The sequence below is a fragment of the Podarcis muralis genome, chromosome 6, assembly GCF_964188315.1.
Source record: "Podarcis muralis chromosome 6, rPodMur119.hap1.1, whole genome shotgun sequence".
Taxonomy (NCBI): Eukaryota; Metazoa; Chordata; class Lepidosauria; order Squamata; family Lacertidae; genus Podarcis; species Podarcis muralis.
In genome coordinates, this window is record NC_135660.1 from 71,059,999 (window position 1) to 71,087,725 (window position 27,727).

General features: G+C 40.0%; 1 protein-coding gene and 1 non-coding gene across 5 annotated transcripts; both read right to left on the reverse strand.

Moving 5' to 3' along the window:
- On the reverse strand, positions 1-26,879 carry CCAR1 (cell division cycle and apoptosis regulator 1). Of its 4 annotated transcripts, XM_028729442.2 has the most exons (26): positions 26,717-26,858; positions 25,577-25,728; positions 25,305-25,425; positions 23,231-23,403; positions 21,618-21,662; positions 19,667-19,699; positions 18,152-18,345; positions 17,906-18,020; positions 17,630-17,822; positions 15,143-15,272; positions 14,758-14,919; positions 12,707-12,932; positions 12,046-12,159; positions 10,559-10,725; positions 9,616-9,826; positions 8,698-8,781; positions 8,191-8,376; positions 7,220-7,411; positions 6,039-6,272; positions 5,246-5,357; positions 4,778-4,860; positions 4,199-4,345; positions 3,653-3,773; positions 2,984-3,169; positions 2,468-2,673; positions 1-843 (listed from the first exon to the last, which is right to left on the reverse strand). In XM_028729442.2, exons 3-26 carry the CDS (start codon positions 25,375-25,377, stop codon positions 790-792), a joined length of 3,441 nt encoding a protein of 1,146 aa, XP_028585275.2. In that variant the 5' UTR covers positions 25,378-25,425; positions 25,577-25,728; positions 26,717-26,858; the 3' UTR covers positions 1-789. The 4 variants fall into 4 exon arrangements, with proteins under 4 accessions (XP_028585275.2, XP_028585276.2, XP_028585278.2 ...); XM_028729443.2 differs by lacking the exon at positions 25,577-25,728 and having other exon boundaries at positions 26,743-26,879; XM_028729445.2 differs by lacking the exon at positions 25,577-25,728 and having other exon boundaries at positions 19,667-19,693; positions 26,717-26,869.
- On the reverse strand, positions 11,218-11,280 carry LOC114598230 (small nucleolar RNA SNORD98). Its single transcript, XR_003706988.1, has one exon. It is a non-coding gene; the product is annotated as a small nucleolar RNA SNORD98 (small nucleolar RNA).
- Positions 26,880-27,727: the final 848 nt, after the last annotated feature.

Consider the following 27,727-nt stretch of genomic DNA (forward strand, 5'->3'; position numbering starts at 1 on the left):
AAATAAACAACCAGTTTAATGAGAGCCAATAAAAAAGTAGTAGCAATCCCCACGCCCACCCCCATAAAGCATTATAGTGACATCTACTGGCCAGTTATGCAATTGTACATTTTCATACTTAAGTGTCTGGTATATTAACGCAGTAATAATAAAAAATGTATAACAAAACCAATCTGTATTTTCATATAAATCCCAATTTACCATTCTGCTAAGTTCCTTACTATTTTTCTTAATCACTGGGCACCAAAACAGTAATAAGAACAACTTCCAAGTGAGAAGGTTTGATTTAAAGGGAAGAAACTGTGACAAGAAATTCAAAATTTTCTTTAAAAATCTTTACTTGCAAAATTAAGCAGCATGCTATGATTTATACCTGAATTTAAAAAGGCTAATTAGACTGAAATAAAACCTAAGAATGGCATTTCTATAAATAATGGGGGGAAAGTCTCCACTAGACTTTAAAAGGAAAACATTTGGTAATTAAATACTTGCTACTTTCCATTAAATTGATGAACTTTATTAGCATTCAAACTATAACGAAGTTTGCCCTAAAACATATTTGCAATGCAAAATTATTTTCACTCAAGGAGTGTCTAATAAATTGAGAGCTATGAATTACAAGCAATGCTTTGAAGCAGGCTCGCACATTTATAAAACTTTTTACATCCTTTGCTTGGACTAAGGTATTTATACTACTCAAATCAAACATGCACCACTTTCATACACTCCAGTTTCATGATTTATATTACATTATGTGACACCGTATTCCCCACAGCAGCAGCAAGTTTGTCATACATTTGCTCCATTTTCTTTGGATTTCTGATCTTCAATCTTCACAATATCCTGTAGAAAAGGAGGAAATACACTAATGAAGGGTTATATCAACTGAAGCCCTAAGTAACGTATAATTTCATATACAGCATTATTCCCATGCTAACAGCAGGTTTTAATCACCTGTCATCAGCCACTTAGTGATTAATAAGCATTGATCTTTGTGTCTTGTGCTTGAAGTGCCAAACTATGACACTATACACTTAAAATGAATACCTGAATACCTAGGAAAACCAGATTTCAATAGTTGCAAATACTAATACAATTTCAAATACTACTCTTTTACATAATGTGAAATCACAGGTATTTGCACATTTTTAATATGCTAGGAGGGGACGCGGGTGGCGCTGGGGGGAAAAGCCTCAGCGCCTAGGACTTGCCGATCGAAAGGTCGGCGGTTCGAATCCCCGCGGCGGGGTGCGCTCCCATTGCTCGGTCCCAGCGCCTGCCAACCTAGCAGTTCGAAAGCACCCCCGGGTGCAAGTAGATAAATAGGGACCGCTTACTGGCGGGAAGGTAAACGGCGTTTCCGTGTGCTGCGCTGGCTCGCCAGATGCAGCTTTGTCACGCTGGCCACGTGACCCGGAAGTGTCTCCGGACAGCGCTGGCCCCCGGCCTATAGAGTGAGATGGGCGCACAACCCTAGAGTCTGTCAAGACTGGCCCGTACGGGCAGGGGTACCTTTACCTTTACCTTTTTAATATGCTAGGAGACAAAAACCAAACCTACTACTCTTTTCTCCCTCTTTTCCCTCTTCCTCACCTCCCCTCTCCCTCCCACATACACACTTTCAATGCCAGGGCTGGCAAGAAAGTAATATAACTGAAGCAATATTTCAATTTCTTGAAGTTCTTTTGGGTGTTATCTTCCACATGGGTGACAGTATCCATTGGCTCTAAAGGATATTGATTACATTGTTCCTCTTGCAAAGTAGCTTGACTAAAGAACCACAGTGGGGTCTCCAAGTAAACAGTCAGTGCCTCTTTAAGGCTTGTTTTTTGATGAAGGGGGTATTCATCATATAAACATATGAAGAGCCCTGCTGGATCAGGCCACAGTCCAGCATCTTATTTGCACAGTGACCAACCAGATGCCTAAGGAAAATCTAAAAGCAAGATTTGAGTACAACAGCACTCTCTCCGCTTCTGATTCCCAGAAGTTGGAATTCGGAGGCAAGCTGCCTCTTAAGAGTGGAGGGGACCATAAGCTACCAACAGCTCTATTTTCCATGCATTTCTCTATTCCTTGTTTAAAGTCATCTGAGTTGGTGGCCATCACTACCTCTTGGGGAAGAGAGTTCCATGCACTGTGTGAAGTACTTTCTTTGTGTTTGTCCTGAATCTTCCAACATTCAGCTTCGTTAGAACCCAAGAGTTCTAATATTACGACAGGGGGAGAACCCAGTTTCTCCATGCAATGCTTAATCTTATACACCTCTTTCACAGGGATGGGGAACCTCAGGCCCAGGATCCAAATACAGGCCTCTGTGTGGCCTTCAGAACACCCTCCAGGCCACAGCACCTCCATGGTTAAGCAAAGTTTAATAAAATGCAGTTTGTCCGATTGCACAAGCAGACCTCGCTTTGCCCACGCAACAGATTAGTTGAATCCCAACCAGAATGAGAAAAACCTTTACCTTTTTAAGAACGCTGTGTATTTCATCCATAACTGTAGCCAAACTTTTGATTGTCTTATTCAGCTGCCCCTCAAACTGCAAATTTGTATCTTCTGATGCCTTCAAGTTCTCTTGTAGCTGGCCAGCATCTTTTTTGACTTCTTTAAGTTCTGCAGACAGACCTTTATTCACATTCTCCAAATTCAATATAGTCTTTTCGTCTTCATCTGAAAACCCCAAAAAAAGGTTTTAAAGCACTTAACCTTTTACTTTCGCTTTTTCTATATTCCTTCAAGCATTACAGAACAAACAGCGTTAAAGATGCCATGTACCTAATTATTCAGCTGTATCACCTAGCAGAGCTAGTAATGTGATTTAGTAAGATGTGTCCTCTTTATTCAGGCCAGAAGACCTGAGTATTCATACACTCCACCCAATTCATAGGAATTGTAATTGTTCGGCTTTAAAGTATTTTTCAGTTTTAATAATAAACCTTTCTGAATGTGTGAAGCAATAATTCAAATCTCACTCTCCCACCTGTCTTTTCTTCTAGTGACTGAAGCTTTTGTTCCATCTCAGCTCGGGCTTTTTCACTCTTCTCTAGTTTCTGCAAGAGACTCCCTACATCCACCATAGCTCCATTGTAAACAATGAGGCCAACGTTTTCTTCTGAGCTTCGTGGTTCTTGTTTTATAGCAGGTGATGGTAGCAGCAGCCTGTTTCCTATATGGGATTAAGAAATATCATTAAAATCAACATGTCTGGTGAGTTTTAAGACTCCTACAGTACATGTCTGGTGAATTTCAAGACTCCTACAGTAGAAAATTAGCAAAGTCCCACGTTTTCTCAAGAATTTCAGTGTACTTGCATATTCCAAGAGTGAAACAAAAGTTTCCCTCCCCCACATCCTCAGTCCCAACATAAGGAGCAAAATTTCCACTCAAAAAACTTTCAGATTGTCCATAGTGTTGAGATCGTCATGTTGGCAAAATATGGAAAAAACAGGATGGGATCCAAATGTGCCGTGTGCAAGCACACAGGGACTTCTGCTCATTCAAAATGGTCCCCTCTCTGAATTTCACTGCTGCAGCCTTTACTACCTACCACATTGAAGAAAGAGTACATGCTATTAAAGTGACACAGGCAGAAGATATTTCACCATACATAATGATAGACATGTCTTCATAGCTAACAAAATTGTGTCACCTAGCATTTCTTCCTGTGGAGTTTCAATTTCTTCTTTATTTTCTTCATCTTTAGAAGTATCTGTCAGTTTTCTATAAAAGCAAGATTCACGAAGCACCACCTTATTAAGCAGCTTCTTAACCTAAGATAGCAGGAGACCAAATTCACATTAATGGTTTGCTCAACAAAGGCATGATTCTCATGCATAATATAAGCAATACATTTTTACAATACCTTAAAAAGACAAAAAATAAAAAAATAAAAATTCAAATCTCAAAGCTTGAAATATTTTTCAGCAAGAGAGTAATTTTACGTAAATTATTGACAATAAAATTCTTCTGTATGCATGTGAACTTCAATCATTTATCATTTTTTTCGTCATGAACACCCCCTTGTTTCCTCCCTTTTCTCTAGCAAAGAAAATACAGATGTATAAAAAGTGACTGGACAAGTCTTTTTTCTCTTTATTATACTGCAGTTAATCAGAGAGAAAAAAACAGAGTGATGCAGACTGAGTGCTGCAAGGCCTTCCCTTTTCTTCATTCTCATACAGCTTTAGCAACAAACCTGAGCTCGTGAGAGATGCAATCCAAGTGTGTACAGTATCTCTTCCAAATCCTTTTCTAGAAGGTATCCACAATGGCATTGATCAAAATAAACGAAAGCCATCAGAAGATCGCGGTTAACAGTTATCATCTGTGTTTTGTCTCTTTCCTAAAAAACACATTTTGTAACAATAAGGCTTTCCCCCCTTTTTTATTATCCATTAGTTATTTCAGTATTAGAAAATATGTGAAGCATATAAAGGCATGTGCATATATATAAAATTTCTAAAGCGCTACAACACTAAGCACTTTCATAGATGGTTATACAATTTATGAGGACAAGAGATAGGAGCAGCAGGATCTGACAGAAGTTTTTTCCAGGAGTTAGTTCCCACACTGATTACAGTCAAAGTTACTGGTATATTACATAATATGGAGAGAGTTTTCACCTCAATTGGTTTTTTACACTATTTCCAGTAAACAAACCCTTCAGGAAACAGAACTTAAGACTGATGAAGACAGTTTTGGCAGACAGGCTATTCCTTCCCAGTTCTCTAGCATCTTCATCGATTCACAGTAAGAAACTCACAGCAGTAAATACCTTATCTTTAGAAGCTCTCTCTTTGCAATGCCGGTTTCCCTCTCTTCTGTCATCTCGTCTGTTCATTTCCTCATCATCCCTATCTATGGAAACAAACATTACCTTCAGCATATTCATATTAGGTTAGCGCTTTATACTGCTATTATACATATCTTAGAATGAAGATGCACACAGCTCACATGATGCTAAGGGCATCTTACAACATAGAAAGAAACAGCAGAAGTTCTGTTAACACGCATGTGCCAAAGATATTATGTCTCTTCCGGACCCCTTTGGTTCAATAATCTTAAGTAATAATTGTAGTTTTATAGATTGGATTTTCACATCAAAAGGTACAGAAGTATTGTACACAGTCTGTTACTCACTGCAAATTCACTAGTGTAAATTAACACACATAACTGAGGGCTCTACAGTTTTGCCTTTGTCTGCACCTGCCACCTTTTAATTAGAGTAATCATCCCCATATACCATCATCTTCATCTTCAGCATCCTCTGCTTCCATTGGATCGTATTCTTCCTGGTTATTGTCATCTTCCATTTCATCTTCATCTTTAGCATCATCCTTCCTCTTATCTTCTCTCTGTAATTAGTTCATAAATATTAACACAATCCAACAACTGGCAGCAGTAATTTAAAAACCTTCAAACCACACAAATTGGGGGTGATATCCAACTGTGTCTGCCCGACTGGGTAATCCGTTTCTGCTTGTGTAATGTGACTATTCCTTCTTCTCCTCTACCCTGTTCTCCCTTGTATATCTCTAAATCCACTCTAGAAGAACCCTCAGCCCTCTGGAGCAGATTCTGGAGTGCACAGAGAGGAGAGGAAGGGGGAGTCCATTCATAAAACACTGGATCTCACCCTTGGTGCAAAAGGTTCTAAAACAAATCACAGAGATCTGGGATTCAATCCCACTCCCCTAGCAAGAGGACGTGAAAACGGATGATGATATTGCTTACGTTTCTGTATTTCCTATTTGCCCTGAAGAGTGAATCAACAATCAGAAAATTATTAAGCTGAAGCAGTGCTCCAGTTGTTGTCATTGTCTGGGGTAGGGGATGATTTATTTTTTTCATATAACAATTTGAACTCCTTGTAAGGGGAGGAAATCAGTTATAGAATTCCTATCAGGCAAGATCTGATAAAATTAACCAGCATGAGAAATAAAATTAAAACTGATGAAATTTAGTAATAAGCCCTTCCTCCACAAACCGTTCTTAATCCATCATCTGATTAGTTATTTCTTCTAATGGCCACTAACCTTCCTGTCATCCCTCTCATCTTTTCTTTCTCTCTCATCTCCAGATTTTCTTCTTTTAGGCTTTGGGTCATCATTTTCATCATCTCGCTCTTCCTTTTTCTCTTTCTTCTCATCTTTTTTGTTCTTTTTATCTTTTTTATCTTCCTTATCTGGAAGCGACAAGAGGGATCTGTATATTCGGACACCAAAGTCCCTTTGAAGCATTTCATTGAAAAGTTCAGCAAATAATGAAACCTGCACAGGAAGCAACAAACTAGAATTAACAAAGCACTGAAACAGAATTACAAACAGTACACTCGCATAATCTTGTTGAAATGTAATTAACTCTGCTTGTTCTTTCGTGCATTTCATTTCTTTCTACCTCACTGTGTACTATGCCCCACCCTCAATATACCTACAACTCAGGTTAGCACTTTATACATCTGAAAAATGGACTACTGTCCATGAAAACTCATGCTATAATAAATTAGTCTTTAACATGCCACAAGACTTTTTGCTGGCTTTGCTAGAAGTGATTAAAACCTGAGAAAACAGTTACATAATATTCATACATAATATGCAAGCAATAATATCAAAATCCCTGTTCATTAAAAGAATGCAGAAATAAAAAATTAACCTGGCACTTGAAATTCTGCAGTTTTATAATCTTTTCTTTTGCTTAAACAAAATTCTAGTGAGGAAATTCACCATATCCTCATTTTACGGAAAGGCAGGCTGAAGTTACAAAATATGGAGTTGCCCAACTATATCCCCTGATTCCATGGCAAAGTTCAACTTTCTTATAAAGTAGGCCCCACTTGAAGATCACTAAGCCACTTCATGTATGGTGCCAGGCTACAGTAGAAGAGAGGGATACAATTGTCATAATTTATTTACTGTAACAGGAGCACAGAAGTCTAGCTTGGTGCAAATCCAATTCAAATGAATGGAGGTTTCACAGCTGTACTGCTGGTAAACAGTGTCCTTTTTTCTTAATCTGACGTAAGTAATTGAGCTGGCCCTGTCTCATCACAGAACCAAGGTGGGGGCATAAAATCAAAAGCTTGAAGCCAGAGAGGCTGCACTCTTAAGAGAACAGGGGCACCTTAAATAATTGTATCCAATGCCGTGTGATCAGAAGGGTGATCACGCAAGCAGTTATTCAGAAATAGTGAGGGGAGAAAGTTAGGTGAAGAGATGACCTCAAAAGAATGCTCTTTGTTATCCTCCAGCCTGTAATCCAGAAGAACACTAAGAGACATAATACTGCAGTCAAACTTTCCGCTTTTGGCTGCCCAGTTCGGATGCACAATGATTGCTGGCTCATCAGGCAAGATGTATCGCCTCTCTCGACGTTGGCGTTCCACTTCCTCTAAGCGTTTCCTTTCTTCTTCCTAAAGGTTTGAAAAAAGGAATTTGGAGTGGAGACGTCAGAGTATGAACTTCAAATATTTACTTCTTGAGGAGGGTGAAAAGGCAGGGGGAGTGGGGAGAGCCACACACTCAGTTGTTTACTGGACACTTCTATTCCCTTCCCCTATGTGAATGTTATATGCATGCTAGCAAGGACACTCCATGACAGAACCTGGAGAGTCAGCCTAGTGTGGGAGTGACTGGGGAGACCCAGGTTCAAATTTTCACTCAGTGATCAAGATCATCGGGTCAATTTCTCTTACCCTAAGACACCTAAGAATAAGGAGATGAGAGATGATGTAACCAGCATTCGAGGAAAAGGAGAGCATACTTCTTATCTACCAAGCGAAGGCCTAACCAGCACTACATTGTGGCTGGAAATTTATTTAACTCTAATGTAACTTAACAAGCCCTGTTATTTAGTGTTCTTAGCACTAGCAATGTTTGTTGCAACAAGGAAGAAGAACATGTAAATAGAGATGTAGACATAAATGGCTTAGCAGCTCCTTCCCATGGTACCACCACCTTCCCTCAGGGGCTAGGTAACACTGGAGACAAGACCCTGTAGCTTTTGGATTGGTATGGCAAGAAGTTATGAGAAAGCAGCCCCCCACAACTACAGTTTGCATGCATAAGATCAGTCCTAACTCTCATTATGAAGATCTTCCTATCACACACAAACACCCTGAAGTTCTGCTTAATAATGAACTAAACATTTACTAGTGAACATTTTCCACTAGTAAATCCACTAGACAGCTACCTCTTTGTCATCTTCAGATTTCCTCTCTTCCTCCTCTTCATCTTCCTTTTCAGACTTCTCCAATTCTTTCTGTTCTTCCTTCTGCTCTTCCACTTTGAGTTGCTTTGTTAGTCGGGCTATCAGCTGGGATTTCAAGCCCTTTGAGCTAAGAGTTCGGCTTTCTAATTCTTTGCGTAAGTCATTAACCTAGTTGATAAATATTACAGTGAGCCTTCAATTCACAATTTAGTACTTATATAATCAAACCTATTCAGAGACAAGCACATCTCAAATATAAGGCAAGCAAAACTTGGCAAAAATCACAAAGCTTCATTTTGTAAAAATTCATAATACATTTGCCCCAATATAATGTGTATCAGTGATTTTCAAAGATTTCACTCATTTAAAAAGATCAAAGCAACACAAATTCCCAATAGCTGTACTACCTTCAGAAAAGAAACAATACTGCAATATTTACTAGACTTTGTAATGTAATGTAAACATCCTGAAGTCTTCAGCTATGGTTACCTTCATTGCCTTTGGGTCAAGTTTGGACCAATGAGTAGGAGTAGAAATCTCTTTTGCTTCCCCATCATCCTTCTCCTCTTCATCCTAAAAAATGAAATAAAGTCATCATCCTTCAGAAAGCTTCAAAATGAATATGATTCTTTCTTAAATTCTGCAGCTGACCTGGGCAAGGCCACAACTGTTTCATCAGACAGTCTTCTCCTAAAGTTACCATTTCAACAAAGCCACATACACACATTCTACTAGTTTATAACAGTGCCTCTCTCATCAGCCAATAAGAGCCATCTCTGTGAAACACAAAAGGGTGATAAAGAACAACAACACAAAGATCATCGGGGACACACAGACACTGCTGGTCACCACCAACCACACAGTGTATGATATCCCCCAATTTTCAAACCACCCAAAATACTCCTCATTTTGTTAGACCTTTTTACATTTACCAAGTTGCCAATCAGCCAGATAAGATTCTTTTAGGCTATGTTATTTCAATGTCTTGCCTATTTCAAAGTACCATTATTAATATTATTTTTTAAAAGGCTAACACATGGGAGAAAAAAATAAAAGTTTTTTTGTTTTTTGGTAGAACGGCAAAATGCTTAACACAACTTTTAAAACTGAAATCTTAACTCAATAACTGGTCCCAGATTCCAGCAACTAGTTCTAAGATTACAAAGATTTGTGCACGGAGCACACAGCTTAAATTCCACTTGTTGCATCAGTATACACTTAAGTTGGTACACTAGCTGTAATTAAACACAAGTAAGTTCTACACTGCTGAAAGCTGGTTTACCAGTCATTGTTACCAATTATGTTCCTCCTAGGTATGTTTGGGGTGTAGCATGTGGTGTGCATTTTGTGCCTGTGTTCCTGCGCCTGTGAGAAGCAGAAATAGAAAAAGGGATTAGCGTTCAGTGCCTGTTCTCCATCAGCCTCCTTGCGTTCACCCTGAAGCTTCTCGGCCAGCTGCTGCTTGTATCCTCGGGAGAGGGTTTCCCACTCTGAGCGGGTGGGAAGGCAATGCCAAACATCCGGGAAAAATAAAACCACTGTCTCCACATGAGCTGGAACCGTACGCCCCTTGTGGGTCTCCTCAGGGCGATGGTAGCGAATCTCTGCAAAACGGTACCTGTTGCAAGGGAAGAAGCATGTTGGAAAAAAAATTCTACAATACATTTTACAGAGCCTAGATCACTGTAGCACATCAAGTAAAGCAACTTTGCTGCGACAACCTGAATTTTTTCTAAAGAAAAAAAATATGAAAGCCATATGTTCTCTTTGAAAAACTTGTGTACGATGCATTATAAGACATCTGCTAGGGAATAAATTTAATACTAAAAAAGCTGAAGGCAATTGTTTTTGCACTTGGCACTAAAATGTGCCATTTCATCTGGCTCGGGAGGAAATAAAAGATAAAAGTTGAACTCTTTTTTTGTATTTATTGTTGGAAGGTGCTCATTCACAAAGCGATCGACAGCTGATTAACACAAGTAGTAAATCGACCAAGAGAAAATATGGCTGCCCCAAACATCTAATTATTTATAAACACGAGAATAATGAAATGAAGTTTCCTTGGCGATCTCCTCCAGCTATGCGTGAAATGAAAGAATATTTTAACATACAAGCATTGCAAAGTTCAAACAACAAATACAAACACATTATTTAAAGTTCATTGTTCTTCAAACCTTTTGGCACCAAAATCACATTTGCGTTGTCAACTAGGATATCACTTTTGAGTAGTTGCCTGCACAGCTACTACCAGCTGCTGATAAAGAAGTGGTTGATTTTGCCCAAATCATTTCCATGAGGATTTTAAGCATGCTGCTATTTCATCAAAATGTTTTAAGAATGTAGTACTTACCATTGTGTGCATACACTTAAATCAATCCCTGTTAGAGCCCTGCAACAACGGATGGCAGTTTTAATCAGCACAGATGGGTCCTTCTCCGGCTCAGGTCCATCCAGTGAGGGAGACCAGTGTCCACCAATAGCCATGGCTTCATCTTTACCTTTCATACCCACTAAAAACTAGAGAAGAAAAGGCTACTTAGCACTTTCCTTCCAAGAAAAAAAAGATTATCCAAACTGCAAAAAAAGGGTAGAATCCTATGCTGTGATGATTTCCGACCGTTCAACTGGACTCCACTTTCTTCTTCTGAATGCCCTACAGCAGGCTTCCTCAACCTCGGCCCTCCAGATGTTTTTGGCCTACAACTCCCATGATCCCTAGCTAGCAGGACCAGTGATCAGGGATGATGGGAACTGTAGTCTCAAAACATCTGGAGAGCCGAAGTTAAGGAAGCCTGCCCTACAGTCTCCCAAAACCCTGGAGAGTGATGAAGTCCATTCTGCATTGGATACAACCCATTAAAATTACACATACTGTTTGTCAGTTTACATGCCATCACAAGCAGTTATCCCTAATCTGCAAGAATGACAGCACAATTCTATACATGACTACCATGGGCATAATCCCAGGTAAGTGAATACAGTTTTGCAGCCTAAGTCTTGCTCAAGAATGAGTTCAGTTTCTTTTTTCCACATTGCATTTCAGTAATGGAATAGGTTTAAACATCATTACTCATTCATTCTGCAAGACTTCGGCACAGTTTGTCATCATATAAAAATGCTTTAAACAACAGATTAAAATAATATTCTATACTGTAAAATCAGGGGCTTATAGAATTGTATAAACGTTCACTGACATAACCTTGAGAGTTTAAAAGTATTTTAGCCAGAAACATAAGAAGGTATTTTCTTGGAAGTAGGTTCCAATGGAGAAAATGAGAACTTGCTTCATAGTAAATATGCATAGGATTACACTGATGGTTTCGCGGTGTCTATGGGAACCCCCTCCCCACCACATTTCTCTCAAGGTGATGTTATTTGCTTTCAAGACGCACAAAACACTTTACTAGCTTGGATCTAAAGATTCTGTTGTGTGAACAAAGTCTCACGGAAGATCCAGAGCAGTTTGGGAGCAGGGGGCATTGGTGAGAACCTTCTCTCCTCCTGCTCATGCACAAGGAAAGGGCTTTCTCCAACGCAACAGATCTAAGTCCATCTTAAAAAATGAAACTAGTCTTATAAATGGTTTGGAAGACCACATGCTTCAGCAGTGCTGAGAGCAAAAAACATGCAAACCATGTTAATAATTTGGATGGGAGACTACAGGGAGCCTCCTGTAAGGATAATATATAAAACACATTTCAAAAGTAATTATTTGTGTCCATATAGGAATTCTATGTCCCCAAGATAAAGAAAACTATGTGGAAAGCTTGTACCTGCATTAATTTTCCAGCAAAATTTTTAAGTTTATGTTTGTTTGCTAGAAATGCATATTTTTACCTTTATGAGCCTAGCGGGATGTTGAAAACCATCCCGAAGCTCTTGTGGATCTTCAGCAAGAGCACATGATTTGTGATAGAGATCTTCCATGCTAGGACTGGCCATGAGCATCACCTGTTAAAGTAATATGACCAAAAAAAGACAAGACAACGTAACAAAGCTATGATTCAAAGCCTGGTATCTTACACTTAACTGCTAAACTCAATAGGACTAGAATAATGCATAAAGTCAAAAAAAGATACACCTATTTTGAAGGGTTAAATATCCGAAAATATCAATGAAATCATCACTTGATTTTAAATTTCTAACAGCATCTAACACGCACAAAGCACAAAATAAGACTTGTCTAAATTAGCAAGTAGCCTGCAGATCCAAAGCTTCTTGAATTGCCACATACAGTTCGTTGCAATCTTGCCAAGATTTTATGCACACACAACATGAATCAAGGGCCCAACTAAAGAATCCATGGAAAGATGTCTCCCACTCTGGAAAAAAATAGTTGAAACTGAATCTGGTCCAACTGAGTTTACTGTTTAGTCAAGATTTGCGACAAAGGTAACATCACTGAAAACCTATGCACAGAAGACAATGGGAATCCCTTCAAAGAAGCATTTCCAAACATTTCTATGCAAGCAGGAATGATTTAGGTTGTTGGACATACCTTTGCACTGTAAAGATGATCGGCATCTGGTGGATCCAGTACAGAAGTGTTCTTATCCAAAGGATCTACCTCTCTATGCATTACATAGAAATTGCAGTAGTTTCCTAGCTGAAATGGTCTTGACATAGGAAATGCATCCACCCATGTAAACTGAGCATCAAAGAAGTCACTTGGGATGTACAAGTTCTGATATCGCCGTCTCAGTTCCATCATATCACAGCTAAGGCTTTAAACAGTAAGAAAATATATTTTACAACAATAAAAAGAGCTGGGGCTTAAAAGCAAACTTGTAGCAAGATGTAGAATGAGAACTGAGCTCAAACACTCTTTTTTCTAGTTTTGCTTCTACTTTTGACATTACTGAAAAGTAGCTCCATTTTGTGTGTGGATTTTACTGCTCCTTGTAGTATTGTCTGTTTTTCATCCAAGTCCTCAATTCTAATCTGTTTATATAGAGCTGTGTGAAACAAACGAACAAGCAAACAAAACAAAGGCTGGTTTTTAAGGCTCTGGGAAACTGCCGTCACTGAGCTAGCACAGTGGGCCCAGCTCAGGAAGCTCCCAAGCTTGGGACAATCTCCTGCACATATGACTGGCAAGAGCTCAGATATAGCCCACCTTATTACAGTCACAAGGGTTTGTGGTTGGGTGGAAGAGCAAACACTCAAGTTGTATATGGAAAGGAACTCTGCATAAGCTTTAGTTTGTTCATGTCAGGGAACTTCCTCAGTTTGATCATACATGCTCAGGGATTGCAGAGCTCATAGGAACATACGAGGCTGCTGGATCAGGCTAATGGCCCACCTAGTCCAGACTATCTAGGTCAACCAAATGCCTTTGGGAAACCAGGGAGCACAACATGAGCACAAGAGCACTCTCTGCTCCTGTGGTTTCCAGCAACTGCTGTTTGGAAAGCTCCTTTTTTTCTCAAGGCCAAAGAGCTTCCCCTGAACTGTGCCCAATGGGCTGCAGCTGCAACAATGCACAGTTCTTTAGAACATCAAAAGCCAGCCTTTGGAGGCTTTCGCAGAGCTCAGAGCCGTTAGTCTCCACATCTTGGAAGAAAAATACAGTAACTTAATTTTGGGTAATTTGTTTTTGTTTCGTTTTTGCTTGTTGAAACCTTCTCTGAAACAGAACATGCAAATTTTGAAACAAAAGTCAAGACTCACAAAAGTTTGGTTCAGCCCTTTGTGGAAGCTAAGGTACTTTTTGTCATAGCCATTAAACTTTTATCAAGTATCAGAAATATCCAAAAAATGTTTTAATCAGTCAACAAACAAACAAATAAACCCAACCAACACCATTTTTTGTTTCAGGGCAAGTTGCTTTTCCAGAAGCTGTTGAACAGTTAGTAGGCAACTGTCAGGAGTAAATGGAAATCACTACAGTCCAGCCCTGATCAGGCTTTAGCCGAGGTTGGGCAGAAACTCCCTGTTTTATCATGATAAACTGAAAGTACACTCTTAAGGTGTATACCCTTAATGTATCATAAGGTACCATAGATTTCTCAGAATTCTATAGCCTATACCAGTCATGAAAATACTGCATTCCCTTCACATTTTCAAGCCTTTGTTCTCCCCTTCAAGGGTTAGAAACACGTTCTTTCAAATTAAAGTTGAGATTCTGAAAGCACTGAATTCTGCACCCAACTTGCAACATCTTACAGATTAGCTAATGCTTTATTGCCAGGTAAACTGTTTCAGCTCTCCACTTTGCAACATATCTGGCTCCAAAATTCCTGCACAATGTCGACAGCCACCCTACACGCTTGTAAAAATGTGTAATACAAAGAGGGTCATTGTGAAGCTCAAAGTTTAAAAAGCACATCTCCTTAATTTGCACAAAATATTCTGTCTACAGTAGATGGAGGTGGATGGAGAAAGAACATCATTCAAGTAAAACTGAGTTACTTTTAGTAACTTTAAAGTCAACAAAAATGAAGCTATGTTTCAATCTCTTGGGTTTATTTAATGCATCCTTATTTCATGGCAGTAAGATACCTTCCACAGAAAAATATGAAATCGCAATTTGACACCAAGATAACATACCAGTCTAATGAGAACTTGGAAAACTGGACCGTGTAACGGGGTACAACACGTCGGGGTCTTCGGGGTGATCGTTCCCTCTCGCGCCGAGGTGATCTTTCTCTAGAGCGTTTTCTCTGGGGTGATCTTTCCCGTGACCTACGTCTCTCACGCTCCCTTTCACGACTTAACCATGTGTGAAATATAAATGTCTTGTTTTAGCGTCTACCATTATGAACGCAGAGCTCACATGCCTATAACTCTAGAACCAACATCAAAACATACAGAACTTCCATTCTCAAATCATCATTAACAAAACTGAACAGTACTTACATTCAAACTTCAAATACTTAAATTATTTGCTGTCTGTAATATGTACAGAAAATTGAGAGGAATTTTTGTATCACACCTTCTGTCATCTTTTCTGTTAGCCATGGGGTCTCCTCTGTCATTTCGCCCCGAAAATCTGGGTGGTGGATCTAATCTCCGTGCTGGCTGAGGCTGTGAAACTATTCGAACAGGGGGCTGCAGCAAACCAGCTAGGATGGGGGGGGAAAAATCCCACAAGTTCTTAAGAATTTCATATCAGTAAGCAAATTATAACACAAAAATGTAGCTTATTTGTTGGACTATCTGTTTTCATGCTTTTTTAATAGCATAGAATATTTGCTCATTTGTTTTGCAGAAATGAATGTGGCAGCAATCCAACAATCAGCTAATAACAATAGGTATAAGCAACATAAGGTTTCTCATATTTAATCCAATGGGATGCATTCATTTAACTCTTCAAATTATATAGGCAAGATGATGAATTTTTCTTCCTCAATGCAAGCCTCATCATACTGGGATATGCAGCTAGTTTCACTTTAACAGAATTCAAGTGGAGGGACACAACTCTGAACAAAATGGTTCAAGAGAACATTATATTGACTGAATGCTTTAAACCTACATTACTCAGAAAATATTAACACGCTGGAAGATTTTGACTCAACCATTCAGTTTCCAGCAATGTGGGGCGTAAATCAGTGTCCATTTCAACAAAATACTGCTCTTGCTGTTTATTCTGAAGGCCAGTCCTCACTGTTTGTTCTGAAGGCTGTTTGTTCATCACATGCCCCCTGCTTAACACTTCTCAATATCTGATAGGGAAAGCAAGCGCACGTAATCAGGCAGTGACTACATGCTGGAGAGTCACTGTTAATCAGTAAGCATCCATAGACATGCAGCTTGCCCTCAAGCATTACCGTTGTTCACAAGAACACACAAGATGGGGGGGAAAGGGTCACAAATAATTGCCAAGTAGTCTGAACTGGCCCTCAAATCATCAACAATCTATCATTTCTGTTGCTATAACTCCACAATGATTGCCTCATTAAGCACTGTGAGAGGGCAATGCCATAAACTACAACATGTACAACAGATAGAGGTTACTCTCATCAACTGGGCAATCCACAGTTCTCTGCAGCAAAGGAAAAGAGGTCTATAGATTAGACTCAAGCTGTAGGAAAGAAGACTGAGCAACCGTACTGTACTCAAGAAAATGTCTACCAGAGCATATAACAGCATGCAATTGTGCCAGATGTCACACAACAGGATGAGCCTCAGAAATAGTGCAAGCAACTACAAAGTCCACAGAGCAGAAGGAGGCCTAAGAAAGAACATGCGGGCAAAGCAGATTTAAAACCAAACCAAACAAGGTAACTTCTCCTTAGTTCAGATTGCTCAAGTAAAGTCCAAAACATCAACAGTTTCTATGTAGACACTAAACAGGTTCTCTTCAAGGTTAAGGCTCTATATGAAAGACGCCCATCTTTTTTATTTACCTCTTCAGAAACCACAGAACTAGTCAAGTTACCAGCCCTAATGCCAACCTATTTTATGGAAGAAGTAACTGCAAAGTGATTATGAATTCTGGTGCTACAACGTTTTTTTAGAGGTACCTTGTTCTTAATGGAGGCCCGTGGAGGAGCTCATTTTTATTCTTTAGAAGGATGAAGCAAGGTATTCTACAGCTGATGTTAAAATGCATATATATTATGGATACTATCAGGCAACACAAACAAAGTTTAGACCATAGTTATAAACAAAATCATAGCATATCCACAGAGAACCTTGATTACAAAATGTGTGGCTGGGTTCTACATTCCAACGCTATACAGTGGTGCCCCGCAAGACGAATGCCTCGCAAGACGAAAAACTCGCTAGACGAAAGGGTTTTCCGTTTTTTGAGTCGTTCCGCAAGACGAATTTCCCTATGGGCTTGCTTCGCGAGTTTGTTTCCTTTTTCTTAAAGCCCGCTAAGCCGTTAATAGCCGCTAAGCCGTTAATAGCTGTGCTTCGCAAGACGAAAAAACCGCAAGACGAAGAGACTCGCGGAACGGATTAATTTAGTCTTGCGAGGCACCACTGTAATAAACCAGTTTAACATTGTGAGAATGTGCTATGGTGAATGTCAGGTTTATGAGCTACATTCCCCCCTTTTGCACACAAGACTTCCCGTTGCAGTTTGCAACAAGGCAGTTTCCCATTTCATCTGAATATGGGAATGTGTGGTTTATACATTTCATAGCTATTTAAATGAGAATTGAACCTGGTTAAACAACTATGGTTTGTAAAAACAGTTTTCCATACTGGGATAAAATTGGAAATTGTGGTTACAAACAGCAATTGGAAGCTTTAACAACTATACCCTGCGTGTGTGGAAATATGCAAGCCTGAAGTTCCCATAATAACATATCATGGTTTATTCTGACTTCAGAATGCAGCATCTCTCTTGCACTACAGCTACAAGGCAAACTGAAGACCATATAGCCTTGATACTATTCAGTCAGTTATATTGTTCTACATTTTTTTTAAAAAGAAAACATCCAATATATGTCAAGTACTGAAGAAATACCTTTCTGCTGTGGCTGTTGTAACAAAGGCTGTGGTTGTGTCTGAAGCAAAGGTGTAATAGAAGCCGCTGATATCTGTGCCTGTAACAGCGACTGTGGCTGTGGCTGTGGCTGCACACTGAATGCAGTCTGCTGTGCAATAGGCTGAAGTACAGGTGGAGGAGTCTTGAGTAAAGGCTGAGTTTGAGTCTGGTTCTAATGAGGAAAAAGGGAACAACTTGTGAATCAGCTTTACACTAAAGGTGCCGACAAGAGTCAGACTGAGTGGCTGTATATACCTGATTTGGTAGAGTCTGAATTCTCTGCGCATTCCATTTGAAAGGCATATTAGGGTTATATGTTGCTTCTACCAAAACTCTGTCTCCTACTTGAGGACTCTTCCCTTTCACAGCACTGCAAAATGAAAAGAGTTGCATGATTAGACATCACACTACCATAATTCTCGATAAACTTCTTTCTCTATATTATTTCTCATGCATTTTATCAGTATCACCACTTGTCCACGTATGGTAGAATTAAGTTACCTGAGCTGGAAGAATACATCTTCATCCACAAAACCAAACGTGTCATGTAGCTTGGTAACTACTCCAGTAAAGACACGCTGCTTCTGTGGTTGGCTCTGCTGCTGACTTGACCGAGGTGCTGGATAAGAAACAGTTATCTGTGCTGCTGGCTGAGGAGTAGACAGGCTAAGGCTTGTTGGCAGTGCCACAGCTGGCTGCGAGCAAAATAAACATGAAATTATGTAAGCATTGACAATCTTTATAACAATAATTTGTATTTTTTCAATTTATTACCCATTCTTCACCATCAGGTCCCAACAATTTAAAATTCAATATTTAAAATGTTTTTAAAAATTACATCCACAGGAATAGGGTGGGGTCTGAAAACATGTCTCAGGTGTCAAAGGCCACACACTCTGAAAAATTATTTTGAACTAAAGTTGCATTGTGCGAAGTGCAAAAAACTATACCTTTTTACATTGGGGGAGAAAAAAACAGATAAACCTTGATTTTTCTCCTATCAAACTGCAGTTGCACAAGCTGGTTCAACCAATATATCAAAACCCCACCTGCTTATTATGGTAGCCATTTCTTCCAAATCATTTCCTCAAACTGTAGGCTTATTTGTATTTCTATAAAAATAACCTCAAACATGAAAACTGTAAATGCACATCAGAACACAGAAATGCCTTCAGACTAGCACCAATCATGATCTGGAAGCAGAGATTGTTTTTCAGTTGCTATGTAATCAATGTTTTCCAAGAACATTTCCAGATTTTGAATTTTGCTTCTATTATTTAATTTGTGTCAATGATCTTTTCGGCAACCTATTCTTTCCTGTGCTATATTTTGACCTCCCTAAAGTGATTAAGCACATTGAAACATATGTTTAAAACGTTTTCTGAAAGACTAGCACACAGACAAAAATATGAATGAATATCTTACATTGCTGCAAAATGTTTCAGAATTTTCAAGTGCAATATAGGCTGCCTTGCGGGGGACGGGACGGGACGGGGACTGTATGTACCTTTTGTCCACTACTTTTTATGTACAACATCAAATAATTACTTTCCTGTCCTAAGAAAAGTCTCTTCAAATATCTGTATACTACTTACAGCACAATCCTATGCAGATTTACTTAGAACTAAGTTTCATCATATTCAATAGAGATTACTTCCTAGTAAGTGTGCACAGAATGGCAGCCTAAGTGCCTAGTCTTAACCATTGGTGTAAATATCTAAAAACTTAAAAGCATCAACAGAAGTCTAAGAGAAAATATGCATTAGAAACACCCTTTCTAATGACATGAAATTAATATCTCTCTATAACAGTAGAACTACAAGGGCACTTATATTTTGGTTTGGGAGGCAGAGGTAATCAAAGGGATAAAGAACACATTGGACTGAACTACCAGTTGTCTGTATTACATGAGACGTAATAAAGGTACCATTATGTTTAAAACTTTAAACAAAAGCAGAGCTGACAAGTGCACAGGCAAATTTATTATACAGTGATGAAAGCTTTAATAAAACTAACCTGGGTTAGAAGAGTTTGCTGAGGTTGCTGCAACTTAAAAAATACAAGACCACGAATTAGTTATAATGCTTTGTGCAAGTCCAGCTTCCTCTTTAGCCATATTTAGCTTTGAGAAACAGCTGCAAAATGTTTTCATGATTGCCTATACCTGCATTCTAGCATATTATTTATCTAGACAATAGCTGCTCTTTATGTAGTTTTGGCCAACACTTATTTCCTCTCTTGCAGAGTAGTCCAAACTCCCCTTGTGCTAGGCTCAGAGGGGATGAATTACATAGATGGTGTCCCTCTGCTCAGCAATACTGGTCTTCCACTGGCTGCCACCACCAGGAGGACAGAAGCATCACTTTGCTGCCAGAATGGGTGTATGGAAGGAACGGTGTTTCCATGCACTGCTCTGGTTCGCCAGAAGTGGCTTACGTCATGCTAGCCACATGACCCGGAAGCTGTCTGCGGACTAAGGCCAGCTCCCTTGGCCTATAGAGTGAGATGAGTGCACAACCCCAGAGTCAGCCGCGACTGGAACTAGCGGTCAGGGGTACCTTTACCTTTTACTAGCATGACCCCCACCAGCAGGAGCCAGCCGAAGCTTCCAAAATGGAGTATTCTGGAGGTGGGGTGGGCTGAGCTGACCCAGGGTATGTTGGATCCTGAGCAGATATCATTACCATTGTGTGATGGCATCAGGCTGCGTCAAGTTCAGGCTTCTGCAGCTATCACCCTACCCCCACAACATTTGCCCTGGCATGGTAGGGCTGTGGATACAGCAGTGGCGCCACAACTCCATAAAACCACACAGACCAGTAGCTGGGGTTTGAGATTTTCCCTTTTATATAATACGGGATGAATCAAGACTAAAAATGGCAATGGCAGGGCAAGATCGCCATGTATCAACAGCAGATGTCTATTGTCCAAAGATGAGTCCTTGAAAGCACATTTTCCAACACTACCAATATAGTTATCCCATCCACATGATTATAATGTGGCTCTATTTTGTGGCCCATTCTGAATTGCCCCAGTGGCTGAGGTTCAGGGGGAAGATGTGATACAAATGATAAGGCAAGACCAATCCTCCCCCTTCTTAGTATCCAGGACAATATATGAGGGTTGGGGTACATCCACTTCCCTCATTACCATACTCAGACCAACTTCTGTCTCCTCATTACTCTTCTCAAAGAACCCAGCAAATGAAGCTTTTTTGGACAACAATATAGATCAGTTTCATCACAGCAGAAAAACAGTTTCCAAGACTCCTTAGTTAAGTCACTATGGTTCTGTAGAGATTCAAATATAAGTGCACAGCAATTTGCACACATAGGGTTGCATATCACACTGCATTTGCAGAGATCTGCTCACACAGTGAGACTTTCCCTTCCTCTTCCTCTTCCTCTCCCCACATGTCCTCAGAATCTGCTCTGAATTGTCTTCCAACACACCCGAGCAGATTCTGAGGTTGTGGGCGGGGAGGCTGAACGAGATAAGAGGGGAAAGTTCCATTGAGCAAGCAGAAGTATGCTGTGCTAGCAGAACAGCAGTGTTGGATACAACCCACTATGAGAAGGTAGCTATTTGGGTGGGGAAAATACGCTGGAGGGTGTGTGTGTGTGTGTTTTTAAAAATGTACATGGTCTTACAATTTGTTAGCGTATATTGAAATTGCTCAGTCTGATGTGACACTGGGAAGAGGAATATAAGACTTCATTGTTGAATCCCCCACCACGTTATGAGTGTTGGAGGATGTGTTAAAATGAGGCTACGTTAAGTAGGGAGGCATATTGGTGGACAAATGGTTTCACATGTCATTTAATGTGAACATTTCAATCATTTCTGTATGTAACGACATAAAACTAAAATACATTTTTGGGCTATCATCCAGAACTGGAAAACTATGGACCAATTCAGACCGAGCAAATAAGAGACTGACAATATGCACACAAAGAGGTGAACAAACCTGCTGTTGTACACTATAGAGGGTCTGCTGTGGTTGTGAATATTGCTGAAAAACAGAATCAGAATTGATAACTAGACAGTACTCCAAAAAGATATATCTGTATACTACATTCTCAGAGAAATGTAAATATGGCAAAACCAAACTGCAGAAATAAAGTTTAAGACAAAAAAGATGATACTTGCATTTCTATTATTTCATCAGCTGAACAAAACAGTATTGTATCTTCTCTGAAAAGCATTTATTGTTTTTTAAAAATCAGTCTAGATATTACAACATGAACTAATTTAACATATGCTGAGTACAATCAGCTATGAAATATCCATAAAGCAAGCCTTCATGAAATGAACAGGAGCTTCGCAAGAACACCCAGTAATGTCAGCTGCAGATTAAATATTCTAGTTCATCAACACATCCTAGTTTGACCTAATTTGGGTTAAACCACAGGGGACAGATATGCTGTAATGATTTTATTAGTGGCAAGCAAAAGGAGCCCTGCATGAACCTTTTCACCCCCTGTGAAGAGTGCCCCCTACTTTTCTGCAATTTTTCACACCACTTTGCAAATATGTGAAGGTGAATTAGGCCAACACTCCTTCACTCAAATCTAGTTGCAGTTTGCTAGTTATAACAGAATGTCCACACATTTGGAAATACATCCCATTGAAAACAGTGGCAAAGACAACATCTGCATACAGCTGCAGTTGATCTACACTACATTATCAATAGGATGCACATTCTCATCTATATTCTGTTGCAACTGGTCACACATAACTATGAAAGGTGGGGTACAAATTTAATATATAAATAGAACTGGATCAGGACACAAGTCACTGCTTGCCAGTACTGTGCATCAAGAAATCACCAGCATCGTTTGGCTGGGAAAATCAGACTAATTGCTTTCGCGAGAGGCAAATGTTTCTTCTTTTCCTCAAGAATAAAAGCAATGTGAGGGCTGTGGTATTTTCAGTGACATCATCACATAGCCAAAACCAATCATGTTGCTATAGTGAAGATCATACTTTGAGGAAGGAAATTATGCTATAGCAGCAGCATATCATGTTTGGAGAGTTTTGTACAAAGCAACTAACAAATAATTATAATAATAACCACGAACAAACTTAAGAACTAGGGAAAGACATTAAGGGGTACGTGAATGTGTTTAGGTACTTGCCAAATCCCTTGAAAACCTACCTTTCTCCAAAAATGTTTTAAGCATTAAAATCTGATGCATCACTAGTTTTTACTCTAGTTTACAGAATTGTGATTTAGTGTTTTATTAGCTTTTCCAACGTCTTTTTAGGTACCCATTGTTAGAGAAAGACACTAACAAATAACATTTGTCCCTACTAAAATGATTTCCCTATTTCTGAGGGTATGTGATATTTTTAGAACACCAGAGGCTCAGTGTAATGACTACAAGAAAGCCCTAGACATGACAAACTACATAAAAACTATATAACATTCAGTATCTAAACAATAGTAAAGTCATTTTACAAATAAAAATCTGATTATAAAGCAGATTATAAAGTTTATCTGGACCTCAGCTTGTTTTACTGAAGTTGCCACTCACTGGCTGCACAAAAATAGGAGTCAGCAGATGCAGTTCCATTTACCTGCTGTAATGCGGCTGCTGCGGCTGCAGCTTGCTGTTGTAAAGCAGCTGTCTGACTGAGTTGATAGTTTGTTGGTGTCTGAGTACTGAGGCCTGCTGCTGCTAATGCAGTTTGTTGTGTATATATTGTAGGAGATGCTCCAAGTAAGGATGGTTGCTGAACACCAAGAGCAGCTGAAAATGTAGGATTTAAGCATTAGGACATCTTAGTTTGGGGTGGGTGGGTAGTACAGTCTCATCATGGTCAAACATGGGGTTTAACAGAACTAAGGATTTCCTCCTGTAAGTCAAAGCTTGTGGGGAAATGGCTCTTCCTTGCACCCCAATATACAGCACATGCACTTTTTATATAGGAGCTGCTGTTCAAATGCAGAAAAGGTTCAACTTTACTTTAGTTTAGAGCCAAAGAATATTATAGCTCATGTTTACTACATGCGGCTTAACACACACAGTTGGCAGGATAGATCCAAAGCAACAAAGCAAAGGAGTCTTCAGCAACTCTTCACTTGGAACATAAAACTGAGAGCAATAATAAAAACCTAGCCTTAAAGCTAATAGGTATATTCAGTTATAGGAAATTAAGGATGGAGTATGCTTTACGCCAAGACTTCTTGGTGTGCCAGATCACAGGCCATTTTCAAACCACATTGCAGACTTAATGATCTGATGCTAAATATAGATGAATTCTGGATCTTTTGAAGCCAAGGAAGAAACATTTTGAGGAAAATAAATGCAATACTGGCTGATGTATCAAACTGTAACTTAACCATTTAAAGATATAATGTGCTACTTAACAATTAACAAAACAGTATATAATATAAATCATTCTGCATTTATTCAAACAATTGTTACAAAATATATGTAGAATAAAAATGGAGCTGAAAACTGATGCACCATAAGAGTATGCAAGCACCTGCTATTGCCAGCTAATAGATGCAGCAGGGGAGAGGGAAGAAGAGAAACTATAACATGGTAAATAACATGGTATATTAATTGGGCTTAGTATCAGCATCTAGGCCTCACCATGATCGTGGAAGAGGTGCTGCACATGCTTAGAGGGGAAAGCCCAGAAATAATTATGCAATTAACAATTTCATTTCATTTCAGGCCTCACAGTTAAAACTGCTCATTCTCAAATTTTACTGGTCCTTCAAGCTTCTGTAATTTAGATCTCATTCAATTTTATTTCCATTTTACCTAAGGGCACCAACAGAAAGCAACATATCATTTGTAAAGAGACCATATATTAGACAAATTCTGATATGTTCAGCTAAGCATTCTTAGCCTTGAACTTCATGCTCCAAACTCAAACACTTACAGAAACTTTGAAAACAGAGTTGGAAAAATACCAGCTGAAGGCCCAAGTCTGTAAAAATTATCAGGTTCTTCCCTTTTAAGCAGCAAAGAATCTAACTTGGGAACAAGGAAGAAAACCATGCTTCTGAAGAAATGTAGCATTCCTGTTTTAATAACTTGTTTGAATGTGGTATACCGCAAAGCATAGTTGGCTCAACAACTAACAAAATATGCTACTTACTATTTCAAGCTAAATCCAGTCTCTGTATAACAGGGGCACCAATATGTATTCAAAGCATGATGTATTCAAAGCAAATTTCCTGCCCTTTTCATATAAACACAATGCTAAAGAATTGCTGAGTTTTAGGGATGTCACCTAGATAAAATTATTAAATCCACATATATGTGCATATGAAAAATAAATACTACTAAAGAAAAAGCACACCATCTTTATGATAATGCATATGTGTGTGGCAAAATCTTAGAAGAAGCATTCCTCATCTGTCACATCAGAATAAATTATTCATTTAAGGTGTTTGATGGTATGCATTTTTAATGAACTTATTAAAAATATTTTTTTAAAAAAATAGTTCTGCTAATTAAACAGGATCACCTTGTTGGCTGGACAAAGCATTTTAATCAACCCAATTTATCAATTAAAACCCTTTGAACTATTCATTTTATTTTGGTTTCCTCTGACAAAAAGTATGAAACCTTGCAGAATGTCAGATTGAAGCTAAGGCAGTAGTTACTGGTTAAAAAGAAATATAAACGCTGACCTGGCTGAGATACTGCAGTGGCTGTAAACTGGGTAGCCCAAGGGGGGTTCTTCTGTCCTCCAAACTGAGCCATGGCAAGCGACAAAATTCTTTTGCTGTTTTAGTCTTCTACAACTGTGACCTATCAAAATAAATAACTTTATGAAAACCACACTAACACTTAAATTATTTTAATGCAAGTCTATTCCAGATTAGACAGACTGGTTTTCAATGCGTGATGTGGCAAATAACTTTTTTAAGTAAATTAACAATAGTACAATTATTAAACTAACCTTTGGTTGGGGAGGATTGCACAAAAGTCATAGGCAAATAAACACCTGGATGTTCTAAGTAAATGCATAAAAAAACCTGGTTTGTGACAAAAGTTCAATACGTAGCTGTAACCAAGACTTCTAGAAGCTCATCTTTCAAGGTGTGGATGCATCTGCAACATAATATGGCACCTTACCAAGAGCAACGCTTTTTCTTTGTTCACAGAAGTTTAATTGACTTGTAGACTTTAAAATGGCACCGCAGTTAAAGAACAGGTCTTTGCACTGTAAATATCAGCGATTGTGAACCTAGGGGAGTCCAGCGACTGGAGCTGCTGCGCGAAAGAGCAGGGGAAAATACCAGGTATACTGAAACACTTAGCCTGAGCCAGAAACGGAGACTGCATTCCAAAGCAATATGTATTCGGAGAATAAAGATGAAAAGCAATCTCTTGAAAACGGAAGTTTCCCGAGAAGTTAGCGCGGGAGAGAGAAAAAGCAACGTCCACGAGAAACCTGCACGTAGGCAGACCGAGGTCGCGAGCACCTGACAGCCAGCTTAACTGAGCTCAGTCCGACTCGCTTCTTAGCAATCACACGTCCAATTGTCCTGCGTGAACCACTTGCAAAGAAACCCTCACCGGCAGGATGGAAGATATATTGTATTTAATGGGATACGTTGGGGGGGGGGGGACCAACACAAACAAGGCCTACAAATGAGGAACGAGAGAATGCGAGTGGAGGAAATTCACGGAGTGAAACAAAGAAGTAACTATTGGGTGGCTCTCGCGCTCCCCATGCATGCGAGGCCCGCGGGGTGGGGGGCGAGAAGAGGTGGATGGAGGGCGGGCGGGGACACAGACAAGAAGCCTTTGAGGGCGAAACGGCCAGCCAGCTCGCTCGCTCGCTCTTCCTCCTCCTCAGGTGGAGGGACAGGGGCCTGAGGAGAAAGCAGAGCGGGAGACGCGCCTCCTCCTTCTCCTCTCCCGCAACAACAATGAGGGGCAGAGGCCTGCCTGCCGCCCGGGGGAAGAGCCTCCCTCTCTCGCACCGCCCAGCCCGCCCAAGGGCCGCTGTCGGAAACCTCAAGGCTCGTCACTTCTGAAACGGCCAACCCGGCCTCGGTGCCTTTGACGCGCCTCAACCCCGACGACCCTTTACCTGGCGCGGGCCGAATGGGGACTCACAGAGGCCATTTCAAACTCCTCCGGCACATTCCCCACCCCCTCCGACACCCCGCGCACACGGATAATCGAGGCACGGCGCATGCGTCGAAGTGGAGCGCGAGCGCGGACGGGTCGGAGGGGGCGATTCACTCGGGCGCCGCGCACCTCGGTGACGTCTCGAAGTGAGATTTCTCCGCCCCTCCCTCGCACACGTGCTCCGGGAGGATGGGGTCGCCGTCTCCAAAACAAGGAAGGGAAGTAACGGCGCGCATGCGTCAAGGGAAGCACCTCCCCCTCCCCTAACGAACGAAAAGCGAAGAATCCTATGAGGAAAGCCGTCATTCGATTTGCATTACGTCGTATTCCGTCGCCACTTTGCTTGGCGGGTCATAACAGCAGCGCCATCTTACTGTAGAGTAGGCACCTTGAGGGAATGTCGAGCTTGAAAGGTCCGGGCCTAAAGAAGCGCCTCAGATTCTGCGCTGCCATGAGGCAAACAGAAACGCTTCCTGACGCCCGCTGCCTACCTGAAGCTCAGAATGCACCCCAAGCGTTGAAAAACCACGAGCCCAAAATAGAAAACGAAATGTTACTGCTTTAATATTTATATGTTTGGACCAATCTTATAAATTTCCAGTGCTCAAATGCGCAGTGTCATGCCACGGGAATACTTCACATTTTCTCTCCAACCGCCAATACTGTAGTTTAATTATTTCAGGTACAGTTAGAAATGTCACTTTAAATGAAAGCTGGTGGGTTATCCAGTGTTGAGCGTTCCGTGGACTAAATAAACAGAACTAAACGCCACAAGACGACAACAAAAGAACCACACTGATTTCTGCCACAATATTAATTACTGTATCAGCAACAGGAATACGGTTTTATTTTGAAAGCACTTAGCGACAAGAGGCACATATGCTTTTCCCAAAACAAGCATTAGTTGCGAAACGTGCTTATTTTTGCCAGCTATTTAACTCTTTAACGGCAGAGGAGCTGTACCAGATGA